Source organism: Pelodiscus sinensis, chromosome 1 (genome assembly GCF_049634645.1).
Source record: "Pelodiscus sinensis isolate JC-2024 chromosome 1, ASM4963464v1, whole genome shotgun sequence".
NCBI classification, from domain to species: domain Eukaryota; kingdom Metazoa; phylum Chordata; order Testudines; family Trionychidae; genus Pelodiscus; species Pelodiscus sinensis.
In genome coordinates, this window is record NC_134711.1 from 142,350,958 (window position 1) to 142,377,051 (window position 26,094).

The window sequence follows — 26,094 nt, forward strand, 5'->3', positions numbered from 1 at the left end:
CTGAAATACATGGTTTATAATTTAGTTACCTTACACTCTGTCAGGTAACTGACTAACCTATTTCCACAAAAAAATTAGATTTCTAAGAGGGACCAGAAATACAAAGACTCAACTTCCCCTTCACCTCAGTAGTAAAATACTGTGGTAAGAGGTGGCATGAGGGAATCTTCTTCAGCACTGTCTATACAAGAGGTGGGCAATAAAAAAGAAGCAGCCTGCCAGGGTTAGTCCCTGATGGATCGCTGTCACTATGTTTACCTGCGCTTTTGCAGGTATCGGACGATTGCAGCTCTCACTGGCAATGGATCATTTGTTCACAGCCAATGCGAGCAGCAGGAAGCAGTGGCCAACAAGAGCTCTGATTGTCCAATACCTGCAAAAGCGCAAGTAAACATAGTGGTGGGGGCCTGCCAGTGACTAACCCTGCAGACCAGATCTGGCCTGCAGGCTGAAATTTATCCACCCCTGGTCTATGACAGCCTTAGGATCCTACCAAATTCACAGACCATTTTGGTCAATTCCATAGTCTTGATATTTGCTATTTTTAAAACCCCGATTTCAGCTATTTAAATCTGAAATTTCACCATGTTGCAACTGAAGGAATCCTGACCCAAGAGGGGGCTATCAGGAAGTCACAAGGTTATCGCATGGGGTTTCACTATTGCCACCTTTAGTCCTGTGCTGCTGCCTTCAGAGCTAGGAACTCAGCCAGCAGCCACCACTCTCCAGCCACCCAGCTCTGAAGGCAGCAGCACAGAAGAAAGTGTGGTTTGGAATAGTATCGTCACCCTTTCTCCTCCGCTGCTGCTGGCACAGTGCTGCCTTTCTCTAGTCACCTAGGTCTGAAAGCATTGCAGAAGGAAGGATGGCAATATTGCAATTCTTCCACAAACCTCTTTTGGGTAGAGATCTCCAGTTAGAGAAAGGCTGGTTGCCCCCATGAAATCTGTATAGTAGGGTAAAAGTACTTGCACACACACACACACACACACACAAAACCAAATTCACAGTCTCTGACAGGTTTTTCAGATCTGTGAATTTGGTAGGGCCCTAACCATGACTATTTAGGGGATACACAAAAGCTTCAGACTTGAGGACTCATTTTTTCAGCATGGAGTAAAAAAGGGAGGGAGGGGGAAGTAATTTATTCTCATAAATGTATATCTAGAACTCACTTTTCATATCCTCCATCTGTATGCTGTGTTCATTCCCATTTTATCTGTTCTCTATAGAAAATCAGTTTGTGCTTGATCCAAACTGTTGACTCTTTTTACTTCAGTGGACACCCCCACCTACTCAAATGCCAATTTCCCTGATTTTTTCTATGCTATCCTCTCCCACACACTTCTTCCATTTTAATAAACCTGCTTAGCACGTGACAATATGATGAGTTCCTCCCACGCACACTTCCCAAGAATTGCAGCCACCTGACCCAGAGATGTCAGCATGACGTCACGAATGCAAGGGAAGATCCTTTGCAAGGTATTTATTGCTCGTGGGGAGAAATTCTATCTTTGAAGAGAGTGAACACTTGAAGGAGCTAGTGAATTAGCCTGGCTTATACTAACTACAGAGCTACAAAATTCAACCCCTCCCTGGGCTACCAAAAAGCAGAGAAACCAGACAACCTTTCAATACCAAAAAACCCAACAAGTGGTCTGGTAGCACTTTATAGACCAGGGGTTCCCAAACTTTTTGACATGGGGACCAGTAAATCCATTCACGAACTTTTGGAGGACCAGTAATGTTCATTTGCATATTTACATATTAATCAATAAAATGATGACTATTCAAATACATTGTTTCTGGTCATCCCAAAACCCCCAGTGACAGCTTTAGCAAAGCTTGATATGGTCACCCACAATATTCTTGCCAGCAAGTTAAGGAATATGGATTGAATAAATGGACTGTAAGACAGACAGAAAGCTGGTTAGACTAGGGTTTCCCAAACTTTTTGCTTTAGCTGGAAACCTTTTTTTTCTAGTACTGTTTTTTGCAGCCCAAAAATATAAACACATAAAAAACAATCTGAGAAAATACCAGACATATAACATGTCTGGTATTTTCTCATTAGGTAAGTTTTATTATTACTAGATGTATCAGTTTGTAGTTTCGAACTGCCTGGCTAGTAAAGAGAATCCCCAGGCCGGACTAACTCGTGCTTTGTTGGTGGGGGGGGGGGGGGGGGGAAGCGCCCCGAAATCTACATATGGCCGGGTCAGTCCCATCCCCGGTACCGGGCCGCGGCCCATAGTTTGGAAAATGCTGTTATAGACTTACAAAACATGTAGATGGTATCATGAGCTTTAGTGAGCATAGCCCACTTCTTCAGATGACCGGAGTTTCATCTGAAGAAGTGGGCTATGCCCACAAAAGCTTATGATACCATCTACATGTTTTATTAGTCTATAAAGTGCTACCAGACTGTTTGTTGTTTTTTTCTGTACAGATTAATTCAGCTACCCCCTGAAGCTTTTCAATACAAATACAGGCCACTAAGGAAAAAGTGGTGCATGGCATTTCCTGTCCATGCAAGAAATGAGGTCTCTGCCCTTTCCAAGGAGATGACGACATGTATTTTAGGTCACTTAGGGTACGTCTACACAGCAGCATTATTTCAGAATAAGTGACGTTATTCCAAAATAACAAAGAGCGCATCTACACTACAAGCCTTTATTTCGAAATAATGGAAAGCTGCAGGACTTCTTATTCCAACTCATGGCAACCCTCATTTCACGAGGAGTAAGGGAAGTCAAAGGAGGAATGGTTCTTCCTTGGGCTTCCTGATGTGTAGGCAGCCCCAAAAGCCAAATTAAGCTATTTTAACTTCAGCTATGCAATTGATGTAGATGAAGCTGCGTATCTTATTCTCACTTTAACTCTGCTGTGTAGAGATACCCTTAGTGATGAGTTCTTCTAGTGATTCATTCATCAAAATGTGAATGAGATAATCTAATAGTAACTTGCCCCTGACTGAATGTGGCACGGGAAATAGTTGTCAAAGACAAACATGCCAGCTTTATCTTTACATTAGCCCATAAACATCAACTTTACTTTTCAAACAAGCCTTTTTTGGTCCAGTCATCTGAAGAAGTGGGTTATGCCCACAAAAGCTCACGATACTTATCTATCTATGGTGCTACAGGATTACGTATTTGTTTAAGTCACAGGCTAGCACTGCTATGCCTCTGAGACTTTCAAAAAAGTCTGTTTGCATGTCCAAACAGACGGACTATGTAATCCCTATTTAGCCTTCTATACACAAAACTTCCAGATTACAAGAGGGTCCCTTAATAGCAAGGGAGCTATCCATAGGATGATGTGTTAAATTTGATCCAACTGAAGTGATCCAGATAGGAGGTTTCAGCCTCTTAATGGAGCATGGCAGCTCAGGATGCAGTGTTCAGGTGATTGCTGAAACTTTAACTGATATATGAACTGCATTTTAAGCACTTCATTTCTCAGACACAACATTATAGTAAAGGTAGATTTCTGCTGGAATAATCAACTACTTGCTCCTTAAGGGTTGGGGTAATTCATGGATTCTCAATTCTTACAGCACATGTCTATGAAAATGAAGATAAAAAACAGGTGTCAATTTCCCATTTTCCTTACTAAGGAGTGAGAGTGGATACACGAAATATTTCACTATAATACTCTAGTGAAAAGTGACATTGTCCCTCCATAGGTATATAAATATCCCTTTCATAGGGATATAAATAACCATTAAAATAGTTAACCGGTTAAACCAGGGGTGGGCAAAAGGGCCTCCATGGGCCAGATCCACAGGGGGGGGGGCAGGGGAGGGAGAGCAGGGGAGGCTTCGTGCGCTGCCCCAGGCCTATCAGGACCTGGGGGTGGGGGAGCTGAGTGAAGCTTCCTTTGCCCTACGCAGAGCCCACAGCACTTCAAAGTGTCATGTGCTCCTGTCAGGGCGGGAGGAGGCTTCCTGCACTCCCCTGCCCCCGGCTGGCCTGGGGGTGAGGGAGCATGCCAAGCCTCTTCCAGGGCATGGGTGCCTAGTGGGAAGGGGGGGCAAAGGGGCTCCCCTGGTCTGGGGGCTGGTAGCCCCGCCCCTTCCTGTTCAGGTCCCATCCCTTCCTGTTTAGGCCCTGCCCCCTCCGGGGTGACCCGGGGCTACTTCAAACTTTTTGAAGTGGCCCCCAGGCAAAAAAATCATTGCCCACCTCTGAGTTAAACAGAGAAACTTATACCATTTAACCAGTTAACTGTTGGCAGGCAGGTCCTGCCTGATGGCCCAGTGAGGCCTGGGCCCCTCTGGCATGGTCAGAGTCCTAACTAACGGCTTCTCTGCTTGGTCCAGCCAGGATCTCACCAGCCCACCCCTCCCAGGTCCAGGATCTTGCTGGCGCACTACAGCATGGCTGGAATCTTGTTGGCAGCTCTGGCATGGCCAAGGCCTCACCTTGCCGCTCAGGCTGCTCCAGCACAGGCTGGGCCAGGATCTTACCAGCCTGCTCTGACATGCCCAGGGTCCCTCTTGCCACTTCAGCATGACCAGGCCATGGTTCCGCCTTTCCATTTGGAACACTCTAGCATGGCCAGAGTGACCGCAGGGGCCACTCTAATACACTCTGTGTGACTACAGGGGCCACTCTGGTACAGCCAGGGCTGAGGTACGATGTGGGCACAGACCTGCCTGCTGCCCTCACACGGCTGGATGGACTCTATCAGGGCTGTTCCAGCCTGGCACAACTGGCCATCCAACCTTTACTCAGTAAGCATTCCAGTTAACCTTTTACATTCCTACTTCCATTAATGTTTCACTTTTTGCAGGGGTTAATGACATTTTTTTGAAAGGTTTCAGGCAGAAATTCTTTTAAATAGACTGAAAGCAAAATATTTTGTAACAATAAAATACTAAACTCCTATGGTTATTTTTAGAGAGATGGAAAAAGTTGCACATATCAAAGAAGAATGATTGTTAAATACAATTTTACAGTTGCATGGGGCTAAAAATTACTTTGACAAGTTTAAGACGGATAAAAATCTATTAAAATAAAATTAAAAAAATAAGATGTTCAATTTAAATTGAATACAGCTTTTTTAAAATAAAAAAATTTAAAATTAAATTTGAAATTGACAACCTACATTTACACCTGGAATTATAATTTATTACAAACATTTAAATATAAAAATTAATGTTAAGCAGTACCTATGCTGCTAAGTTTTAAACGAAATGAAACCACTGAACTGGTGGAAGTCACTGGTACAGCAACAAGAACCCGAGTTTGTTGAAGTGCTAACTCAGTTTTTGACAGCAGTAGCCTCTTCTCCAGGTGCAGATTAAAAAAAATTCTATTTCAGTTTATTCAACCAGTTCAGTTAAATGATTAGTTCATTCAGAGCTATGAAACTGATCAAGAGTTGAAAAAGTGGGAACACTTATTTTCCTTTTCCAATCCAAATTAAAAATGAAGTGCAAGGGGATGAGATCCATTAGCTCTAAAATCTGAAAAGAAACAGTGACCAGAAACAATCACTTCAACTTATTAATTATAGAGACTGTGTCTTTTAATGTCAGTTTTAAATGCAAAGCGTGTTTTGATAATTTTTTTCCTACGTATATAACTTTTAAAGATAGTTTTATTAACTAAAGAAATAAAATAACATTTTTGCGCATTTAACTTAATTTGAATTTCCATCCAAATAATGCTTGGCACAAAATAATCACAAGGAAAAAACCCCAAATCTATTAAACAAGGAATTCATCTAAACATTCATGTAAAATTTAAGACTCTCAAAAAATGTAAGTTAAACTGTACTAAATGCTTAAATAAATATGCTCAGTTATAATGCAACCTCCTAGTTAGCAAAAAGAAACACTAAATTTAATGTTCAGTTGCAAAATCAACATTTAATGGTTTACCAATTAATGATAATCATTAGGAAAATAATGAAGTACAGAAGCAAAACATGATTGAAACAGATATTTAAATTAATGTTTCCTGCTTGCTGATTTAAATCATAATTAAAATTAGTGATCTAAATTGCTTTGATTCAAATCAACACACCCTGTCCAGGCTCTCCCCTAAGTCACTGTAAAACAAGGGTGCATGTGAAGGCAGGGGGTCTCTGCAACTGTGGGGTCTATTTCCGTTCCTCCTTTGTATCACGTATCTGGGCAGAGTTCCTCTGAGCGGCATCTACGGGCTCCATTGACAGCTCTGAGGAACAGTGGGCGCTGTCCAGGGTTCTCTGCTCAGTGTCCCCATCCGGTTCCCTTGTTTTGACCCTGTGACTTGCACCCCCTGACCATGTTTTTCATTATTTGTCCCCAGAATTAGTTGATCCCCAGGCCTAGTCGTCCCTCCCACAAGGCTGGGGGAGAGGCTTTTAGAAGTGGGCAGGCTGACGCCCACCCACTCCTGGGTTTCAAATTGAGCATGTGAAGGCAGACTCTGGCTATGGGCATTTATTCAGATTAATTAACTGTGCTTATTTCAAGCTCTAGGCAACCTATAACATTTCTATGAAGACAACTTTTAAATATGCAGGTCAGAGTTCACCACCCAAACAAATGCAAAACCCATAGTTTCAAATGAAACAATCCCCCCCACACACACACATTCCCCCCAAATATTCTGATTTAAAATGTTTACTCTCAATCATCCCAGTCAGCAAAAACCTAGTCACTAGTATAGGTTGTTATGGAACTCGCAGGGAACAGAGTTCAAGGGACAAAACTCATCACCTAGAGTTCCCACCAGCCCCCTCCCATCTGAATCAACATATTTGCACGGTGAGTATTGGTCACTTGCCAGGATTTATCTGGGAATAGCTCATTTAATCATTTCCCTGTCCTTGGGGAGCCTAAAGGTGTACCTCAGTCCCTCCTATTCTCTGTCTGTACCACATAATAGTCTAGTCTCCTATACGCCTTATTTACTTGGGACTCATTTCTATTAGGGATGTAAAATCGCATTTAATTAGTTAACTGGTTAAATGTGATGTTTAACAGGTTAGTCAATTAGAGAAGGGCGGGTGGGGGGCCATTCCATCCCAGCTGGGCTGAAGCGCCCCTGCCCATTGCAGCCCCCCCGGGGCTGGAACAGCCCCCCCGCCCATAGTGAACTGCTCCAGCCCCCACCGGTTAACCAAAAACAGTAAGCATCAGCCATTAAGGACGATACTTACCATTTAACATCCTAATTTTTATTGCTGTGTTTATTGTGGTGTTGGCTGACAATATACAGGATAGACAAAATAATCCAGTAGTCTTTCTTCAAGCTTATAAACTCTCTGCATATCTATGTAGCAATTAAATATTCATGGTAGGAACAGGCAACAAGACTGTAAAACTGTTACAGACATTTGAACGTAAGAACAGCCATACTGGGTCAGACCAAAGGTCCATCTACCCCCGTATCCTGTCTTCTGGCATTGGCCATTGTCGGATGTCCAAGAGGGAGTGCCAGAGCAGATAATCATCAAGTGATCCCTCTCCTGTCATCCATTTCCAGCCTCTGACAGACAGAGGCTAGGGAGACCATTCCTACCCATTTGAGCTCAGGCTGGAATGTGGGCTCTGGAACCCACTCCCCTCACCCTGCTCTGGCACCCCACAAGAGGGGAGTGTTCTAGAGCCCAGGCTCCAGTTGAGCCCAGATCTCTCCACAGGTTGTGATGACCTCTCCTAAAAAATAACTCACCATATCATAAGCTTTCATGGGCAAAGACCCACTTCGTCAGATGCATGTAGTGGAAATTTCCAGAGGCAGGTATAAATAAACCAACAGAACACCACTGGCCATCACCTACAGTCCTCAGCTAAAACCTCTCCAACGCATCATTAGTGATCTACAACCCATCCTGGACAATGATTCCTCACTTTCACAGGCCTTGGGAGGCAGGCCAGTCCTTGCCCACAAACAACCCGCCAACCTGAAGCATATTCTCACCAGCAACTACACACTGCACCATAATAACTCTAACTCAGGAACCAATCCATGCAACAAACCTCGGTGCCAACTCTGCCCACATATATACACCAGCAACACCATCACAGGACCTAACCAGATCAGCCATACTGTCACTGGTTCATTCTCCTGTACATCTACTAACGTAATATATGCCATCATGTGCCAACAATGCCCCACTGCTATATACATCGGCCAAACTGGACAGTCCCTACATAAAAGACTCAATGGACACAAATCTGATATTAGGAATGGCAACATACAAAAACCTGTAGGGGAACACTTCAAGCTCACTGGACACAATTGCAGATCTAAAGGTAGCCATCCTGCAGCAAAAAAACTTCAGGACCAGGCTTCAAAGAGAAACTGCTGAGCTACAGTTCATCTTCAAGTTTGACACAATCAACTCTGGATTAAACAAAGACTGTGAATGGCTCGCTAACTACAAAAGCAGCTTCTCCTCTCTTGGTATTCACACCTCCAGATCAGCTGCTAGAAGTGGGCCTCATCCTCCTTGATTGGATCCACCTGGTCATCTCCAGCCTGATTCTGGCCTGCATATTTATACCTGTCTCTGGAAATTTCCACTACATGCATCTGACGAAGTGGGTCTTTGCCCACGAAAGTCTACGCTCCAACACTTCAGTTAGTCTATAAGGTGCCACAGGACTCCTCGCCGCTTTTGCAGATTCAGACTAACACGGCTACCCCTCTGATACTTGTCACCATACCATGCCACCCTCACTTCTGCACTGCTTCTGGCAATGGTACCACCTTCAGAGCTGGGTGTCCAGCCAGTGACCACTGTTTGCCAGGCCCCCCTCCCCGTTCCCAGCTCTGACGGGAGCACAGAAGTAAGGGTGGCGATACTATGATTTGCAATAGCCTTGTGACCTCTTTATGGGTTAACACCCCACATTTGAGAAACATTGCCCTAGGATTACCACAGAGCCTAGGTGAAAGACATTTTCTCCATAGACCCCGTTAAATAAACAGGCTACGGAATTCTGTACTAGGTATTATTTCAAAATGCTTTTAAAGTGAAACCTCAAGCAGTGATTAAATCTAATATATAAAGGAGAATGTTTGTATGTTTGTGCTCTAATAACTTGGACACTATAAGAGCTAACACAACCAAACTTTGCATGGGATAACCTTTCCTCCAAGAGAAGGTTTTAAGGTACTATGGGAGGGTGTGATGGGGCCCCACTTCCTCTCCCCCCCCCCCCGGCACTAGCTCCGCCGGCAGCAGTGTACTCCCAGGTCGCTGCTGTTCTGGGCCTGTGGCGCTTGCACAGAGGCGGTGCTCATGGCGCAGGTGCATCTCAGCTGGCATGCAAACCAGCGGGCAGGTGGACCCGGGGAGAGCAGGGGCATTGGCAGGGATGCTGGCGTGGAAAAGGGCGCTGATGGTTAAAACCAGCACCGGGCCAGACACAAGGGCTACGTCTAGATTGCATCCCTTTTTCGTAAAAGGGATGCAAATTAGACGTATCGCAATTGCTAATGAAGTGGGGATTTAAATCTCCCCCGCTTCATTAGTATAAAAATGGCTGCCGCTTTTTTTCAGCATGGAGCTTTGCAGGAAAAAAGCACCAGTCCAGACGCGGATCTTTCGGAAAATAAAGCCTTTTCCGAAAGATCCCTTATCCCTTATTTTAAGAGGGATTCACACCTGCCATCCCTCCCTCCAGAAACCAAAACTGAAGCCAGACAGCCTTTCTGCTCAGCTTGCTGGGCTTATCTGAGCAGAAGGAATCCGTGTGCCTGCTGCAGCACAGGGGCCGGATTAAACCTTTGATGCGTTACGCTGCTGTGAAGCCAGCCAGCTGCTGTTCGTACTGTGAGTGGGGCTCTTCTGTGTCTGGTTCCAGCCATCGGGGTTAGATGTGAGCTCTGAGCTTTTGCTTGCCAAGGCAGGGCAGGTGGATCCCTGAGCCAACCTTGCAAAAAGAAGTCCCCTTGCTACTGGCCGCATGACTGTGTACTGTTCTTCTGGGGGCTGGCTGCTCGGTCCTGCAGGGAGGAGGGTACTGCTGCTCTCAGAGGGTCAGGTGTGGGCCAGGAGCCATCAGCCCCCAGAATCTGTGGGCCTGGGGGTCCCCTGGCTCAGGGTCCCCTCCTTTCCTAAATTTTGTTCCTCCGGTTTCCCGAGCAATGCCGGGTATGTCCAGCTAGTTTAAAATAGAGTAGCTTAAACTACAAGCTGAAACCTAATGAAGGTGCAAATAAAACAGTGCTCCTGCAAGTACAGAAAACCACTGTTATTTCAACATGCAGTAGCAACTAGGGAGCCAACAAAATTCTCTAGATTACAGGCACTGAAAATGGACTGAATTTAGTGAGAAGGATCAGCAGATTTTCCTATATTTCTTGTAACTACTACCCCTTACTCAGGAAAGACACTTTTGTGTAGGCTGAACCATATCCAGTTAACCTTCACCTAGTCCCCAAATTTACACCCCAAGAGATATAGTTAAGTCAACCTGTGTTCAAGTATACACTAGGGATGTAATAGTGTAGACGATTAACCAATAAGCAAAAGCTCATAAGTTAATGCTATAGACTACATGCATTTCCCTCTCGCTGCCAGTAAATGTTTTAGCAGGCTGGCCAGCAGCCCAGCTTAGTCCTGGCTTGTGACGGGTCTGGAACCTACCCCTGCTGCAGCTCTGCATTTAAAGTGTATTAGGAGATAGGTGGGCAGGCAGCCAGGCTCAGTTCCAGCTCACACCAGGTCTGGGAGCTCAGACCCCCGCAACTCGGACAGGGGCTGCTGCCACCCCGCACTGCTGCCTCTGTATCAGAGCAGCAGCATTGGGCAACAGGCAGCTGGTTTGCGAGGGGAGCTGGTTTTTAAATTGGCTTCTTTCATGGACCAGCTCCTGCCTGGCACCCCTCGCTGCTGCTTCTGATACAGGGGCTCCTCAGGAGAGGGATCAGAGTGCACTGGCTGCCAGCCCTGCCTCCAGGTATTATAGAACAGTAGAGTTACCGATAAGAATTCGTGAGGCTACTTGACTATTCAATTAATCTATATTTAACACCCCTAGTATACACACTGCTAGGTCAATGGAAGAATTCTTCCATCTGCCAACTACCGCCTTGTGGGGAGGACCCCTTCCATTGCTATAGCAAGTGCTGCTATAGTACTTACACTATAGAGACAGTCTTAGATGAGGTGAGCTGCTTCAGTGGTGACTTGACAAAAAAAATAAATAAAAAAAAAAAAAAATAAAATTCAGACATAAGCACACTAGGGATATTAATATAGTTTAACCAACTAATCAATTAGTAGAGGAGCAATGGAGCCACAGCGGGGTTAGCTCCCAGTCCCAGTGGTTAACCCCACTGCGGCTCTGCCTTTTAAATGCATTAAGAACCAGTGGGGGGAACTCAGTGAGAGCCAGGACAGCTGATTTTGCTGACTTGCACCGGGTCCCCCCCTTGCATACCAGCCCGGCTCAGCTGGCCTGGCTCATGTTGGGTTCCCCCCGCTGTGCTTCTGATTTTTAAATGTATTAAGAGCTGGTAGACTCTTAATACATTTAAAAAGCAGAGTCGCAGAGACTGGGACTAGACACGAGTCGAGCACCAGTTGATTCCCGCCTCGTGCCCAGTCCACGCCGCACCCCGCCCTCCGCAGAGACGGTGCTGGGGGCAACTGGCTTGTAAGCTGGCTCCCCCTACCACTCGCTCCTGGTCCTCCTCTTTGCTGCCTCTGCTAAAGGCAGCAAGGGGATGAGGGGAAGTGACTAGTCGAGGAACTAGTTGACTATCCGATAGTCAACTAGTCACATACATGCCTAAAGCATACTGCTGCAACCCATACTCTTCTTCACTAACCTCCATCCAAATAAAATGGTTAACAAAAGGACTACATAGATAAAATTCTGCAAAAGAGCACCTTTGTGGTAGACAAGCAATTGTCCTGTGTCTTTCAGAGACGATCCAGATAACAATTAGTAATATCATCCAAGGGAGACCTTTTCAATCCCCACCAGTGTCTGCAAATTAATTGGCAATACCACAAATGACAGATCTAAAAATAATTATGGACACTTGATCTTCTACCACTACCAATGCAACTTTCTTACTACACTAAGCTCTAAAACCAAACTGATTACAGACAAGAACATGAATAATCTACATATGGATGGAGTCAGCTTGCACTGCCCTCTCAATCTCGCCACAAATATACTGTATGTGATTTGAGATAAAGAAATGGTTAGAGAGCATGTCAATATCAAGAGAACTCAGTTAGGAAATGTCTCATGATTTTTTTTTCTTTACGAAAAGCTTGCACTTTGCTCTCCTGCCACAAAGAACCATCAGTTGTAGTAATAGTCCCCAACAATATCTTTTTCACTCTCTCTTATTTGGAAGGGTATGTATGCAACTCACATACATTTCTAGTACTTCCAAAGCCCCAAAAAAGATCACAGGCTAAAATTCAAGTGAGCAGGACTCTGCATGTGTACACCTGGGAACTGCTTCCACCTCACGGAAGCAGTAAGCTAAGCTTAAATTCATTATGCATGCAAAGAAATTTGAAGAAATCTCATGACAAGCATGATGGACATGGAACTCTTCCGTAATAATTTATGAATATAGTATACTGATAAGGGATGTTAAATATCAGTTAACCGAATAGTCGAATAACCTCATGAATTCTTATCAGTTTGTCAATTATTCTATAGTCCCCAGGGCTGGGGCAACCAGCCAGTGCACTCCAACCTCATTCCTGAGCCTTCTGTCATTCTGTGTTACTGCCTCTGATACAGAGGCAGCAGCGTGGGGTGCCAGACAGCAGCTGATCCGCAAAGGGAGCCAGTTTAAAAACCAGCTCCCCTTGCAGACAGGCTGCCTGTTGCCCAGTGCCGCTGCCTCTGATAAAGCAGCAGCAGCACGGGGTGACAGCAGCTCCTGTCTAGGGGACGTCTGAACTCCTGGACCCAGCGTGAACTGAAACTGAGCTTGGGTGCCTGTCCATGCAGGTCCTAATACACTACAAATGTAGAACCACAGTGGCAGTAGGTCCTGGACCCAGCGTGAGCAAGGACTGAGTGGGGCTCCCTGCCTGCCCAGCTCCTAATATATACTTTAAATGCAGAGCTGCCGCAGGGGTAGGTCCCAGACTAGGTGCAAGCCAAAAGTGAGCTGGGCCCCTGGCCAGCCTGCTAAAAAAAATGACTGGCCGGTGGGGGGAGGGGGGAAGAGAGCAAGGAATGCACGTAGTCTATAGTATTAACATAAGCTTTTGCTTCACGGTTAATTGACTAACTATTACATCTCTAATACTGACCTAATTATTAGAGATGTATGAATCTATTGATTTAGTAATGGGGGCTATTAGGAAAAATAAGCAGAGAGGAAAACAATAGCTCCGTAATAAGTCATCACTTGGAAAGCCCTTGAGGAAGGGGTTAAGATACTATGCTGGACAGGAAGAAACATGGTAACACAAGGGCTACGTCTACACTGGCCCCTTTTCCGGAAGGGGCGTGTAAATTTCACTAGTCGTCGTAGGGAAATCCGCGGGGGATTTAAATATCCCCCGCGGCATTTAAATAAAAATGTCCGCCGCTTTTTTCCGGCTTTTAAAAAAGCCGGAAGAGAGCGTCTAGACTGGCCCCGATCCTCCGGAAAAAGTGCCCTTTTCCGGAGGCTCTTATTCTTACTTCGAAGTAAGAATAAGAGCCTCCGGAAAAGGGCACTTTTTCCGGAGGATCGGGGCCAGTCTAGACGCTCTTTTCCGGCTTTTTTAAAAGCCGGAAAAAAGCGGCGGACATTTTTATTTAAATGCCGCGGGGGATATTTAAATCCCCCGCGGATTTCCCTACGACGACTGCTGAAATTTACATGCCCCTTCCGGAAAAGGGGCCAGTGTAGACGTAGCCAAGAAGATCAATAGCACTTTAGAAGTTTAAAAAGGGATCTCTCAATAGAAAGGGAAGCATTTGTTGGGGAGCTGTTCTAGGAAGCCAGACTGATACAGACACCCTCTGGAATATATGTAGAAGTTAGACCTGTTAAGTTATCATGAGGGGATGGTAAGTCTTTGGTATGATAGATATGATTGTGAAGGGGCTTAAAATCCCATTTTGCTCTTTTTGTTATTATTGAGATTAAACAAATTTGTTTAAAAAGGCACTATACACAACACTGATCACTGATGGAAACCACCACAGATGCCTAACCCAGAGGGACCTGCTGGGTAGGCCCAATGTATACACAGGGTGCAACAGTCCAGGATACATTTTAATAGTGGGAGAATTGTGGAATCCACTCCCCACTCCCCCCATTTCTCCCCCCCCCCCCAACACATACACACAGCTGAAGTAAAGATATGAGGTCTAGCACCTGAAGGAGTGCATTCAGAGACCAGAAGGCGAGAGATGCATGGCTAGCCCTTCAACAGTCATAGCAAAGAACTGTCACTGTGTGCAAACCAGTCCCACCACCCAGGAATTTGCCAATGGTATGCAAAGCAAGCAATGAAACCTTTTTTCACCTTTATACAACAGGGATGTGAAATTCTGTTTAATCAGTTAACCGGTTAAGCGGGATCCCATGGACAGGGGAGCTGGCAGGGTGATGCTCACCGTGTAACCAGTTAACCAATAATGGGTTCACATCCCTAATATACAGCGACAACAAATATTTCAAGAACTCTACTGAACTCTAAACAGATTTGCTGACAGTGATGCCTGATCTATCTTCCTTCCCATTTTACTTGACTATCAGGGTAAGAACAAAAGTGAGGATAGCAGCTTTTGTAGCCAAAAACTAAGGACAACAATCTGTCAGCAAGATCAGCAAATATATTTATTTTAAAACTGGACAATTTTATTTTCCAACTTTTATTTGGTTACTACACCTGTAACTTCTTATTTATTTGAATGTGCATTATTGATGTTGTTAAAATAGAGTTATACTGATTCCTTACTTGCATATTTATTGGTCTCAGTCATTAAGCCTCATGCTGTTGGTATGCAGAAGGTATCAGAAGGGAAAAACAGACAGATTAAATGACTTGTCCAGTTGAGAGAGAGTCACCGGGAAAAAGAACTCAAAGTCCCAACTCCATTTTTTCCTAACCACTAGACTTCAGTCTGTGCTTACAAATATTAGAACTTACAACTGACTCACTGTATGAGTCACATTAGTTTATTTTAATCCTCTCCTCATCTTCCACAACCTGCTTTCCGCATCTGTTATATTCAGATTTTAGATTTGTGTAATCATTATCAAAAACTCAGAGATCCAGGACCATGTTTGTCAAGGCTTTTTCCGCACTCTGGCACAATGAACACAGAAGTGGGGGCCTGCAAAAGTACCCCAAAACCTTATCTTTCTAGGCTTTGGTATAAGGCTTCCCCCCAAAATCTTAAAAACCTAGATTTTGGGGATAAAAATCCGCTGTCACCGCCCAAACCAGGGAAGAGATCACTTGGGAAATCTCAGCCCTAACGTAAAACTAGGATACAAAAAAAATTAACCAATACCAGGTTAATTAAAAAAAAAAAGAGAGAAAGAACTTTTATTATCACCACAATAATCCTGTTACAAGCATAATGACTAGATGGAAAAGTCACCAATTAATATACTCATTGGGGAACCCCCGTGGGCCAAAACCTTAGTTATAAAGGAGGGCTACATCTACACTGGCATGATCTTGCGCAAAAACTCTTTTGCAGAAGAGTTCTTGTGCAAAAACTCTTCCAGAAGAGAGCGTCTACACCGGCATGTGCATTTGTGCCAGAGATGTGCTTTTGTGCAAGAGCATCCATGCCAGCATAGACGCTCTCTTGTGCAAGAAAGCGCTGATGGCCATTTTAACAATAGGGCTTTCTTGCGCAAGAAATTCATGTTGCCTGCCTACACTGGCCTCTTGCACAAGAACAGTCGCACAAGAGGGCTCTTATTCCTGAACAAGAGCATCAGAGTTCTTGCGCAAGAAGCACTGATTTCATACATTAGAACATCAGTGTACTTGCGCAAGAACCGCGGCCAGTGTATACGGTCAGCAAGTTTTTGTGCAAAAGTGACTACTTTTGCGCAAGATCGTGCCAATGTAGACACAGCTGAGGGAAAAACCCATTTCTAAATGCACAGACATCAGATTCCCATTCCCAAACCATAAAACAATAAAACCTAATGGATTAATCTAAATTGTACCCTACTTACAGATAGTGAAGAGTCTTTCTTGGAGAAATAGACATGTCTGTCTCCCTCAGTATCTGAAGAGAAAACTGCCCAGAGACAAAGGAGGGAAAAACGCAAAAATTCCTTTTTCCCCAGTTTGAAATCCCTATCTGCATTTTTATTGGCTGACTGCTACCTCGCTTAGGTACAGTTAATCCCTTAGTCCCCAGGCTGCTGGCTATCCTTCATGATGATGACAATGTTTTTTTAAAAGTCTCTGACAACTGTCATGAAAAGTTCTGGCATTACACAGATAACAAGGTACGCTCGCTCTCCATGACCCGGGTTGTCCAGTATCCTACTTATGCAGCCACACAAGAGCCCCAAAATTTGATTGTTGGCTTGACAAATCTGGTGAATATAAGCATGAAGTCCTCCAGTGGATGAAGAGGTAGAGCATTTTTCAATCCTCCTTTATAAAGGAGGACTAAAAAGAGGGAAAATAAGGTGATTCCACAGAACTGCAGTGAGGAAAATTTATTAATAGAAATGTCTAATCAGGATTTGTTGCTTCAGTATATATCCTCAAACACAAATTCCCACTAGCTGCTTATTTCAGAACCAAGTAAAAGAGCATCCTTCCCTATCTGTCTTTTATTGACTGAGAGCTATAGATTATTCTAATTTATCACCATGCAAATCTGCTTCTAAAACAGACTACCTTCAAATCCCACAGCATTCTAACTGCCACTTCGTGGAGGCTGCAGGAAACCTTGTGCTCAGTCTTTTAAAATCCAATCACAAAAAGGGATGTAAAATCCCACTTAACTGATTGGCTGGAGTGCCCTGTGTGCAGCACAACTAGGCCAAGCCCGCCACAGACAGGAGCTACTCTGGCTGGGCTGGCGTGCCCTTGCTTGCAGTGGGCCCTGCAGGGCTTAAGCAGCCGCCTACCCAGGGCAGGCAGGGAGGTGCTCCATCCCCCACCGGTTAACCAGAACCAGTAAGCCTCACCCTTAACCGGTGAGGCCTACTGGTTAACCATTCACATCCTTAATCATGATACCTCCTTTCTCCTGCTTTGTCTCATTTATAGACATTGTGTGAGATGAACCGACATACTTTATTTCTATTTATGTTTACTAGAGGATTCCTTTTCGCAGAAGTGGAAATTAAAAAAAGAAAAAAGAAAAGATAAAAAGAAACTGATCTGTGTTTCTTTAAGTCTGTCATCTCACAATATAAACACAAATGTTAACAATTAAACTAATGGTGTATGATTTTAGAATAGAAGGGAATATTTTCACTGCATTATGTAGAGAACCTGTTGCATTTGCTGAAGAACGTGGTTTGAGTCCAATATGGCGATTGGAATTTAGACACATCTGACTAATTTTGCAATTCACATCTGGAGCCAGAGGTAATAAAATGATGTAAAAGTAAAGAAGTCCCCACATTTCAGGGTATAAACTGAACATTGCAGGGTCAAGTAAGTAATCCTTTCACATGTATGCAAACCCAACCCTGTATAACAGCGATGCTTAGTACATACATATATACCTTACAAATGATTTAATTGATCTCAAAGCACTCAACAAAGATGGAGAAACAATATTACACCATTTTGCACATATGGACACAAGTAGAGTGAGAAAGATTTTCTCAAGGCCATGCTCAGTTGGTAGCAGAAACCAAAGAGCAGAATTCAGATCTTTTTATTCTTAATCTGGTATTCTAATCACTGCAGAACTGTATAACTGACTAGGATTCATTATTGGGGCTGGGACTGTCTATTTCTCATGCAGCAGATATTGATAGCCTCTGAGGTCAGATTATCAGACTAACAAAACCAGCAATCTGATAAGGTACATGAATGTGTTCCTAAGGACTGTATAAGAATCCAAGAGTACCACAATTACACTGTCACTGTAGCAGATGTCAGCAGAAGACTCTAATCTTCCTCCACCAAAAGTATAATTTAAGGGACCAAAGTGGAATTATTTTTTCCAATGAAGTTAATAAGATGGTGGGTCTATTTTAGTAATATGTTTCTCATACATCTCAGAATCCTTTCTAAAGACTCATATGATTTCATTATACAGGCCAAAAGGCTCAGTATATTCTCCTTGCACAACTTCTGATAAGGAGATAACTCATTTTCTTTATATCTTGGATGCAACTGTACCTAGAACGTTTTATTTGGCATTGGGCACCACATTCTCAGAAAGAAATTGACAAACTGATGGATATGACAGTTCAGAGGAAATCAACAAGAGTAATCAAGAGGCTAAAGGAATTGACTTATTTATTGTATGAGGAATGATCTGGCTCTTAATATTTAGTGCAGCTAAAGAACAAAGGGGGGGGCATATGACAGTTTATGAACATTGATGATAAACACAAAGAAGGAAGAGAAAACGATGGTGGCTGAAAAGGCACATTATTAGTCTTAATTCCATACCATTACTCATATGAGGGAGAATCTACAAAACATAAGGGCTATGTCTAGAATGGCATGATTTTCCGCAAATGCTTTTAACGGAAAAGTTTTTCCGTCAAAAGCATTTGTGGAAAAGAGCGTCTAGAATGGCATGGACGGTTTTCCGCAAAAGCACTTTTTGCGGGAAAGCGTCCGTGCCAATCTAGACGCAGTTTTGCGCAAGAAAGCCCCAACTGCCATTTTTGCGATCGGGGCTTTTTTGTGCAAAACAATACTGCATTATCTACACTAGCCCTCTTGCGCAAAAGCATTTGCACAAGAGGGCTTTTGCCTGAATGGAAGCAGCACAGTATTTCCGCAAGAACACTGACAATCTTACATGAGATAGTCAGTGTTCTTGCGGAAATTCAAGCGGCCAGTGTAGACAGCTGGCAAGTTTTTCCGCAAAAGCAGAGAACTAGTTAGTTGAAGTGGGATAGGAATAAGTATCCCAAGAAAGGTGGGAGGGTAAGTCCTGTCATTTGGTATCCGAGGTAGGCATTTTTTCAGCAGCTGCAAACTCATGTCTCATCTGCACTCTGGCTATGTCTACACTGGTGGGTTCTTGCACCAGAAATATGCAAATGAGGCTAAGCTTGGAATATCGCCAAGCCTCATCTATATAGCTAATGAGCCGCCATTTTTGCAGAAGAGGCTCTTGCACCAGAAGGAGCATGTACACTGCCCCTTCTTGCTCAAGAAAAACCCTCTTGTGCAATGCTGTTATTCCTGAAAATAATCAGCGTAGAGGCATTACACAAGAGGGTTTTTCTTGCGCAAGGGGCCGTGTAGCCTCATTTGCATATTTCTGGCACAAGAACCCGCCAGCGTAGACATAGCCTATGAGTGTTGCCAGAAGAGGCACTGCAAATGAAGTGCAGATTTGCATTTTCTTGCACTGCATTTGCATACGCTCTTCTGATCAGTTTTTGCACAAAAACCAGCAGTGTGGAGATTTCCTTTTTGTGCAAGAACCCCTTTTTGCGCAAGATTGGTTACACCTTTTTTGAGGCATTAGGATTTTTTGAGGCAAAAAGGGGGTTTTGCGCAAAATGGAAGCAGCTATGCTGCTTCTTTTTGCACAAAAACAACAGACAGAAAATATGCTAACGACAACCTGAGTCATATTAATGAACCCCTCATTAGTATATTTTCTGCAGCAAAAGCTTACAGTGTAGACAGCCTCTATCACTCACCACCTCTTGGTCTCATATGAGACCACCTATTTACTCACCACCTCAGTCTCTTATGGCATTCCTTCCACCTATTGGCTACGTCTACACTGGCATGATTTTCCAAAAATGCTTTTAACGGAAAAGTTTTCCGTTGAAAGCATTTTCGGAAAAGCACGTCTAGATTGGCAGGACGCTTTTCCGCAAAAGCCATTTTCGCGATCGGGGCTTCTTTGCGGAAAACAGTCCTGTGCTGTCTACACCGGCCCTTTTGCGCAAAAAGTCTTTCGGAAAAAGACTTTTGCCCGAACGGGAGCAGCATAGTATTTCCGGAAAAGCACTGACGATCTTACATGAGATCGTCAGCGCTTTTCCAGAAATTCAAGCAGCCAGAGTAGACAGCTGGCAAGTTTTTCCAGAAAAGCGGCTGATTTTCCGGAAACACTTGCCAGTCTCTTAGACACAGCCATTGTGTGTGTTGTTTCTGATGGTTCCCCCTCCCACTGTATTAGCTGTGCTTTTCCTAAACTTAATCTCCAAATCTATTATAGCAGCCTGCCTAAATCCCCCTTCTATAATTCCTCTAACCTAACCATGTATTTCCTTGCACCCCATTACTTTTCCCAAAATCTCCTTTTGAATATTCTTTATTCTTAAGGCAAAACGCCTGAGTTCTGGACCTGGAACTACCCAGCAAGCTGGCTAGCAGAACAAGGTGTAAGCAGCGACTAGGAAAGCAGAAAGATGAGGGAAGAAAGCGATCCGTCTCTCACGCTGAATAGTCAGGAGCTGGCGGGGGGGGGGTGGGGGAGCCTGATGCCAGGCAGAGGTCCCCCGCCAGCAGACGCTTCTCAGGACCAGCCTCTGGACCTGAGAAGGAGCATCAATGGGGCCCAAAGGGAGGCGCTCGGGGTTGCGAGGACGCTGGCCCGAAGCGCGCTGCCCCGAGGGGCGCACGGCCGGCTTCGCACAACGCACGTGGCGCGTCTCGCGGGGCTGCCCCGGCGCCGTTTAACTCCCCCCGCGCGCCTCGGTCCGGCTGCAACAGCCAGAGAACGTGGCTTACTTCGGGCGGGGGGGCGGGGGGGGAGCGAACCGCCGCTGCCTGGCCCTGGAAACGGGGGGTAAGATTTCACTGCGAGTCGCCCCGGCTGCAGCGCACGGAAAGCGGCGGCGGCGGCAGCACCAGCAACCGCCCCCCGCGCCAGAGCACGGGACTGACCTGCCTGCCGGCCGCTCCGGACTGGCTCCGTCTCCGGGCGGCGCTTTCGGCAACTGCGTCACGGCGCGTCATACGCAGCGCTCGTCGCACACCAGCCCGGCAGCAGCGCACCTTTGTGACGCACACACGAGGCACCCCCACCCTCGCCACGGCGCGAGCCTGTTGGGTCCAACCCAGTTGGGGATAGGAGGCGGCGACGCTCCCCAATCTCCGGCTGCGATGAGCATTGACAGGAAGGCGCACCAATTGTTCTCTGAAGAGCTCACTAGGCCCCGCCTCGATCCACATTTGCCAATCAAAAGCGAAGACGGCAACATAGAGGCTTGCGGAAGTGAGGGGACAGCCAATGGGATGAGTGAGTGGTCCGAGGGGGCGGTGCCGGGAGACTGTTGCTAGGCAGGGTAAGATGGCTGCGTTAGACAGGGTCAAGGTGCTGGTGCTGGGGGACTCAGGTGAGTGAGGGGTTTCCCGCTTCACCCCACCTCCGCACAGGGGCAGTCCCGCCTGGTGCCTTGCAACGGGAGCGAGTGTCCCAGCAAATCCCCGCCCCTTCTCCCCCTCCGCCCCCCGACGTCGCTAACGACATCCGGCTCGAGCTTGCGCAGTGGTGCAAGTCAAAGCTGCTGTCTTGGAACGCGGGCCCTGCCACGTGCCCCGGCTCTGACGCGGCTCCCTCCTCCACCCCCCCCACCCCCCCCGTAGGCTGTGGCCCAGCTCTGGCGCGTGGCTCCTCTGAACGTTCCGCCCTTGGGCAAAGCCCGGGCCAGCGCTAGGGCTCCGCTCCGGCAGAAACGGGGGCCTAGGCGCGTGTGGAATGGAAAGGGGGCGGGGGGTGACCGTTGGGCAGGACGGTGCAGACCCCACTGGCCTTCCCTTCCCTAGTGGGTGCCCGCCCTCGTGTTTCCTCGCCCGCCTCCAGCCCCCTCGCTCTCGCCTGCCGCTCCTCTTCAGCCTGAGTCTGCTAAGTCCCCGGGGCCGGGTAGCAAATGGGACCTGCTGTGAGAAACACAACTCTAGTGTCAAAACACCCCGCAGCCCTGTGGGGTACGGCACAGCCCATTGGGGTGTCTGGGCCGGTTTGATGGCGCTTACAAAAAAACTCAAAAATGTTGAGTCAGAGAAGGACAGATATTTCCAGGCAAAAGAAACTCTCATAAGCCAGCAAAAATAACGGGACCAACTGGAGGATGGGGAAGTACAGCAGCCACTGTGGAGTACAAACCGAATGGACGATGCTTTGAATTTTATACTTTTCATAGTCATCCAATTTTTGCTTAAACCTGTGTTCATTGTTTGGCTCTGCACTTTGACTGAAAATCCATTCCACCTGTTAGTCTCGGCCTTGTAAAATTCTGTTTTCTCTTATATTCATGTCCACTTGCTCTGGTCTGTCTGGAAACTTCAAGTAGATTGTTAAACTATGGCCTATATTAACATATGAAATATTCTGAATTATGAGCATGGTGTAAATTCTTAGATGTAAGCTTAATTTTAGAACAAGTCCCAGTTTAAATTCTTAAGTACTTCAATTATGTCGCTTTCTCATTGTCCACTCTTCACTTCCAGCGTTAGCACTATCCCTGCCTTTTTAACACCTGCTAATCCATTATCATTTTTGGTGTCTAATTCTGCACTTTCTCCAATTCAGTTATATTTTTCTTCAGATAAGGTGCACTAGATACTGTGATACAAATGTGGCTTACATGTTTTTATATAAACAATAGCTTCAGACTTATGTATTTCTTTTGACAAAAGCCCATATGCTAGTTAGCCTTAATTTTACAAACTACTTCATGTGTAGGCTATGTCTACAGTGGAGCTGGAGGAGTAATTTCTAGTTTGGGTAGCATGTGAGTATTCTGGTGGAGCTCGTGTAAAATAGAAGTGCCACTGAGGCTTTTTGTAGAGGCAGCAGGATGGGCTTCAGACAGGCTTGTATTTGAGGCAACTAGCAGATCCCACAGCCTGTGCACCTGCAGTTATACTGCTGTTTTAGTGCACGAGCTCAAACATCTACCTGAATTGGACATTTCACCTTCCACTCTAATGTAGAGAAACCCATGGTATTCCTCTCACTAGTATTTTCTTTACTGCTGTTGCACACTGGATCATAGTTTTAAATGTTTTGTCTAACAATACAGCTAGAACACTATCCTTTGCTCTGATAATCAGTTCATAGCCATTTAAGTTATACTTAGTACGAATACTATTTCTACTCGAGTACATTGTTTTATATTAAGTTGTACTATATTTAGAATTTGACTGCTGAGCCTTTTTATCTGATTTACCAAGATTATTCCACCTTATTAAATAGATCGAAGATTATGCTATCATCCCTCTTGAGATTTAAACACAATGTTATTTTGGTATTGCTGTCAAATGTAAGGATCATGCATTGCCAACTATGCAGCTTCAGTTAATGTTTGTTTTGCAGGTGTTGGAAAGTCTTCACTTGTTCATCTGTTGTGCCAAAACCAGGTGTTGGGAAACCCGTCTTGGACTGTGGGCTGCTCGGTGGACGTCCGAGTAGGTGAAACTCTAAACTTGTAGTGAATAATGTGTCTGTGCTTCAAAAGCTAAAAGAAATTAACCATCTAATCTCTTGACAGTTTGGGCAGTTGTCTCTAGAGTTAAAGGTTCAGATCTCCCAAGATACTTCCAAGCTATCTAAGTGTGCTATGAGTGAGTCTTTCAAATGATGACTTAAATACTTACACTGAAGTCTATTTTGTATTGACATTAAAAGATCTCATGGTCAGTTTTTTAATGGAAGGGGTTTACCTGTCATCTTTAGTTTCCTCTTTCCTCATTACCAACGGAAGGGCCAGGGCTGCGCTACACAGCTCTGATAGTGCTCTGGACAGTGGCCTCGGCAGCAGTGCCAGCGGGGCTCCTGCCAGTCTAGCATTGGCGACAAGGGCTTGGAGTACGGGTTTGTGGAAGGGGGGGGTGGCTGCTTACCTGGGCTGATGGCTGGCAAGATGACAAACCCAATACCCAGCTGGCCACTGGTTTCCTGGTGTAGCTGTCCTCAGTGCTTGCTGCCCCCCAGTGGTCACAGTGCAGTATTGCATTCCTCCACTCAGCCCCCCCCCCCTTTCCATATAATGGAAAACAATTGAATTCTAGGCACATCTAAATTTCCTGGAACAATCAGACCCTGACCTTGGTTTAAGTTATGATGAGAGGAACCTGCCTACCAAATTTGGTCCTAGCTGTTACCATTTAGGAGGAGTTCTTGAACAAACGGACTTGTAGACACACGCAAATCTCTGAACTATATATAGAGATTTTTATTATTCATTGAGTAGTGAATTTAGTATCAGTGGGTGAATAAATTCAATTCTTCAGAATTTCCTGGGTATCAGTTGCCACATATAGCTTAATTTCACGTTTATGGAGTCAGCCAAACATAGAAAAGGATTTAATTTAATTTGTTTATATCATAAGAATGTTTTGCTCATATCATTAATGAGCAGATCGTTGGTGAAATGTTGCCTCTTTCTTATCACCTGCTGAGAGCAGAAGCTAATGGCTTGGGAAATCGAGAAATGTATGAGGAACCATCCACATGGCATAATGAGAAACATACAATGGCCATGGGAGGGTATATTTCATTGTTTCCAGTGTCATGCCTTGCCTGAGGCTAGTGATGATACTATCTTAATGTCTGAAAAACATTTTTCGTTCCAAAAGATACTAAAACACATTTTCCAACTTTTTTTTTTAAAAGAAATTTGGCATTTGTTTTTAAAGTGCACAGCAAAACTTTGGACATTAGAAGGAGAAGTGATGATTACTGAATTCAGTTGAAACTTCAGGGAGATTTTAAAGAGGCTGAAGATAATAATTAAATCTGGATTTTTGCCAGGACGCCAATGCTAATCTTAATCTTGCAACTATTACCATATGTCCTTTAATGATCACAGGAGATCAGAACCTCATCTTTTCATATGCTGAAACAGCAGTGCGCTCTTCAGCACTGCAGTGAGACTTTAGATCAGAGGTGGGCAAGAACTGGACCACAAAGCCTTTGGAAGCCTCACTGCAGACTCAGACAGGCTCCCTGCCTGCTGCAGCCACAGGCCTCTCAAAGTGGCTGGTTGCTCCATGTGTCTCTCTGCACTGGGGGTAGGGATGTTAAGGACTAGTGGACTATCCGATAAGCATTTGCTTATCGGATAGCCTTTTGACTAGTTGATATTCCCCCCACCCCCTTGCTGCCTCTATGAGAGAGAGGCAGCAAAGGGTGGGGGAGTCCTTCAAAGTGGCAGCGCCGCACAGCTTTGAAACCCTAAGGTGGCTGCTGCACAGCTGATACGTGGATCAGCTGTGTGGCGGGCTGTCCCTTTGAATCACACAGAGGTGGCATTTTAAAGGGGCAGCACTCGAGGCCAGGGTCAGCCCTGGTCAGGGACATATCCTCACAACCCGGCTGACCCCAGATTCCAGGGAAGTGCCCTGCGGAACCTGAGGTCAGCTGGGGATTCTTCAGCTGACCCCGGGCTCCTAGTGGCATGCAGCGTAGCATGGAGCCTGGGTCAGCATGGGACTGAGTCCCCCACTGACTCTGGGCTGCATGGCTTTGAAATGCACAAGAGCCCCTTCTGGGGACTCTTGTGCATTTCAAAGCAGGCATGCCACCTGCAGCCCGGAGTCAGCGAGACTTCCCGCTGGCCTAGGGCTGTACGCGAAGTTCTGCATTCCTCCTTTGAAAAGTACAAGAGCCCCATTTCAAAGGAGGAATGCGGAAGTGCCTATCGACTAGACGATAGAATTTCCATCGACTAGTCATAGACTCATAGAACCATAGAGCTGGAAGAGATCTCAGAAGGTCATCAAGTCCAGCCCCCTGCTCTAGGCAGGACCAATCCCAACTAAATCAATGCAGCCAGGGCTTTGTCAAGCCAAGACTTAAACACCTCTAGGGATGGACACTCCACTACTTCCCTAGGTAACCCATTCCAGTGCTTCACTACCCTCCTAGTGAAATAGTTTTTCCTAATATCCAACCTGGACCTCTCCCACCACAACCTGGACCTCTCCCACCACATTGCTCCTTGTTCTGCCATCTGCCACTACTGTGAACAGCCTCTCTCCATCCTCTTCCCTTCAGGAAGTTGAAGGCTTCTA

The 26,094-nt window shown here is 45.3% G+C and overlaps 2 protein-coding genes across 4 annotated transcripts in view; one reads left to right on the forward strand and one right to left on the reverse strand.

Moving 5' to 3' along the window:
* The window catches only part of GTF2E1 (general transcription factor IIE subunit 1), a 100,295-nt gene extending 79,195 nt beyond the window's left edge, over nucleotides 1-21,100 (reverse strand). The window contains exon 1 of the mRNA XM_006132906.2: nucleotides 20,962-21,100. The gene's annotated coding sequence lies outside the window, so the exon portion shown is untranslated. The remainder of the gene's footprint in view (nucleotides 1-20,961) is intronic.
* Nucleotides 21,101-21,152: 52 nt separating this feature from the next.
* Nucleotides 21,153-26,094, forward strand: part of RABL3 (RAB, member of RAS oncogene family like 3) — a 32,915-nt gene continuing 27,973 nt past the window's right edge. The window contains exons 1-2 of one of the 3 annotated variants that reach the window (XM_014578481.3): nucleotides 21,153-21,316; nucleotides 23,396-23,487. In XM_014578481.3, the coding sequence (XP_014433967.2) occupies nucleotides 21,181-21,316; nucleotides 23,396-23,487 (228 nt within the window). In that variant the 5' untranslated portion in view covers nucleotides 21,153-21,180. Of the gene's footprint in view, nucleotides 21,414-23,395; nucleotides 23,488-26,094 lie in introns of all 3 variants that reach the window. The other 2 variants (XM_025189594.2, XM_006132907.4) reach the window with 2 other exon arrangements.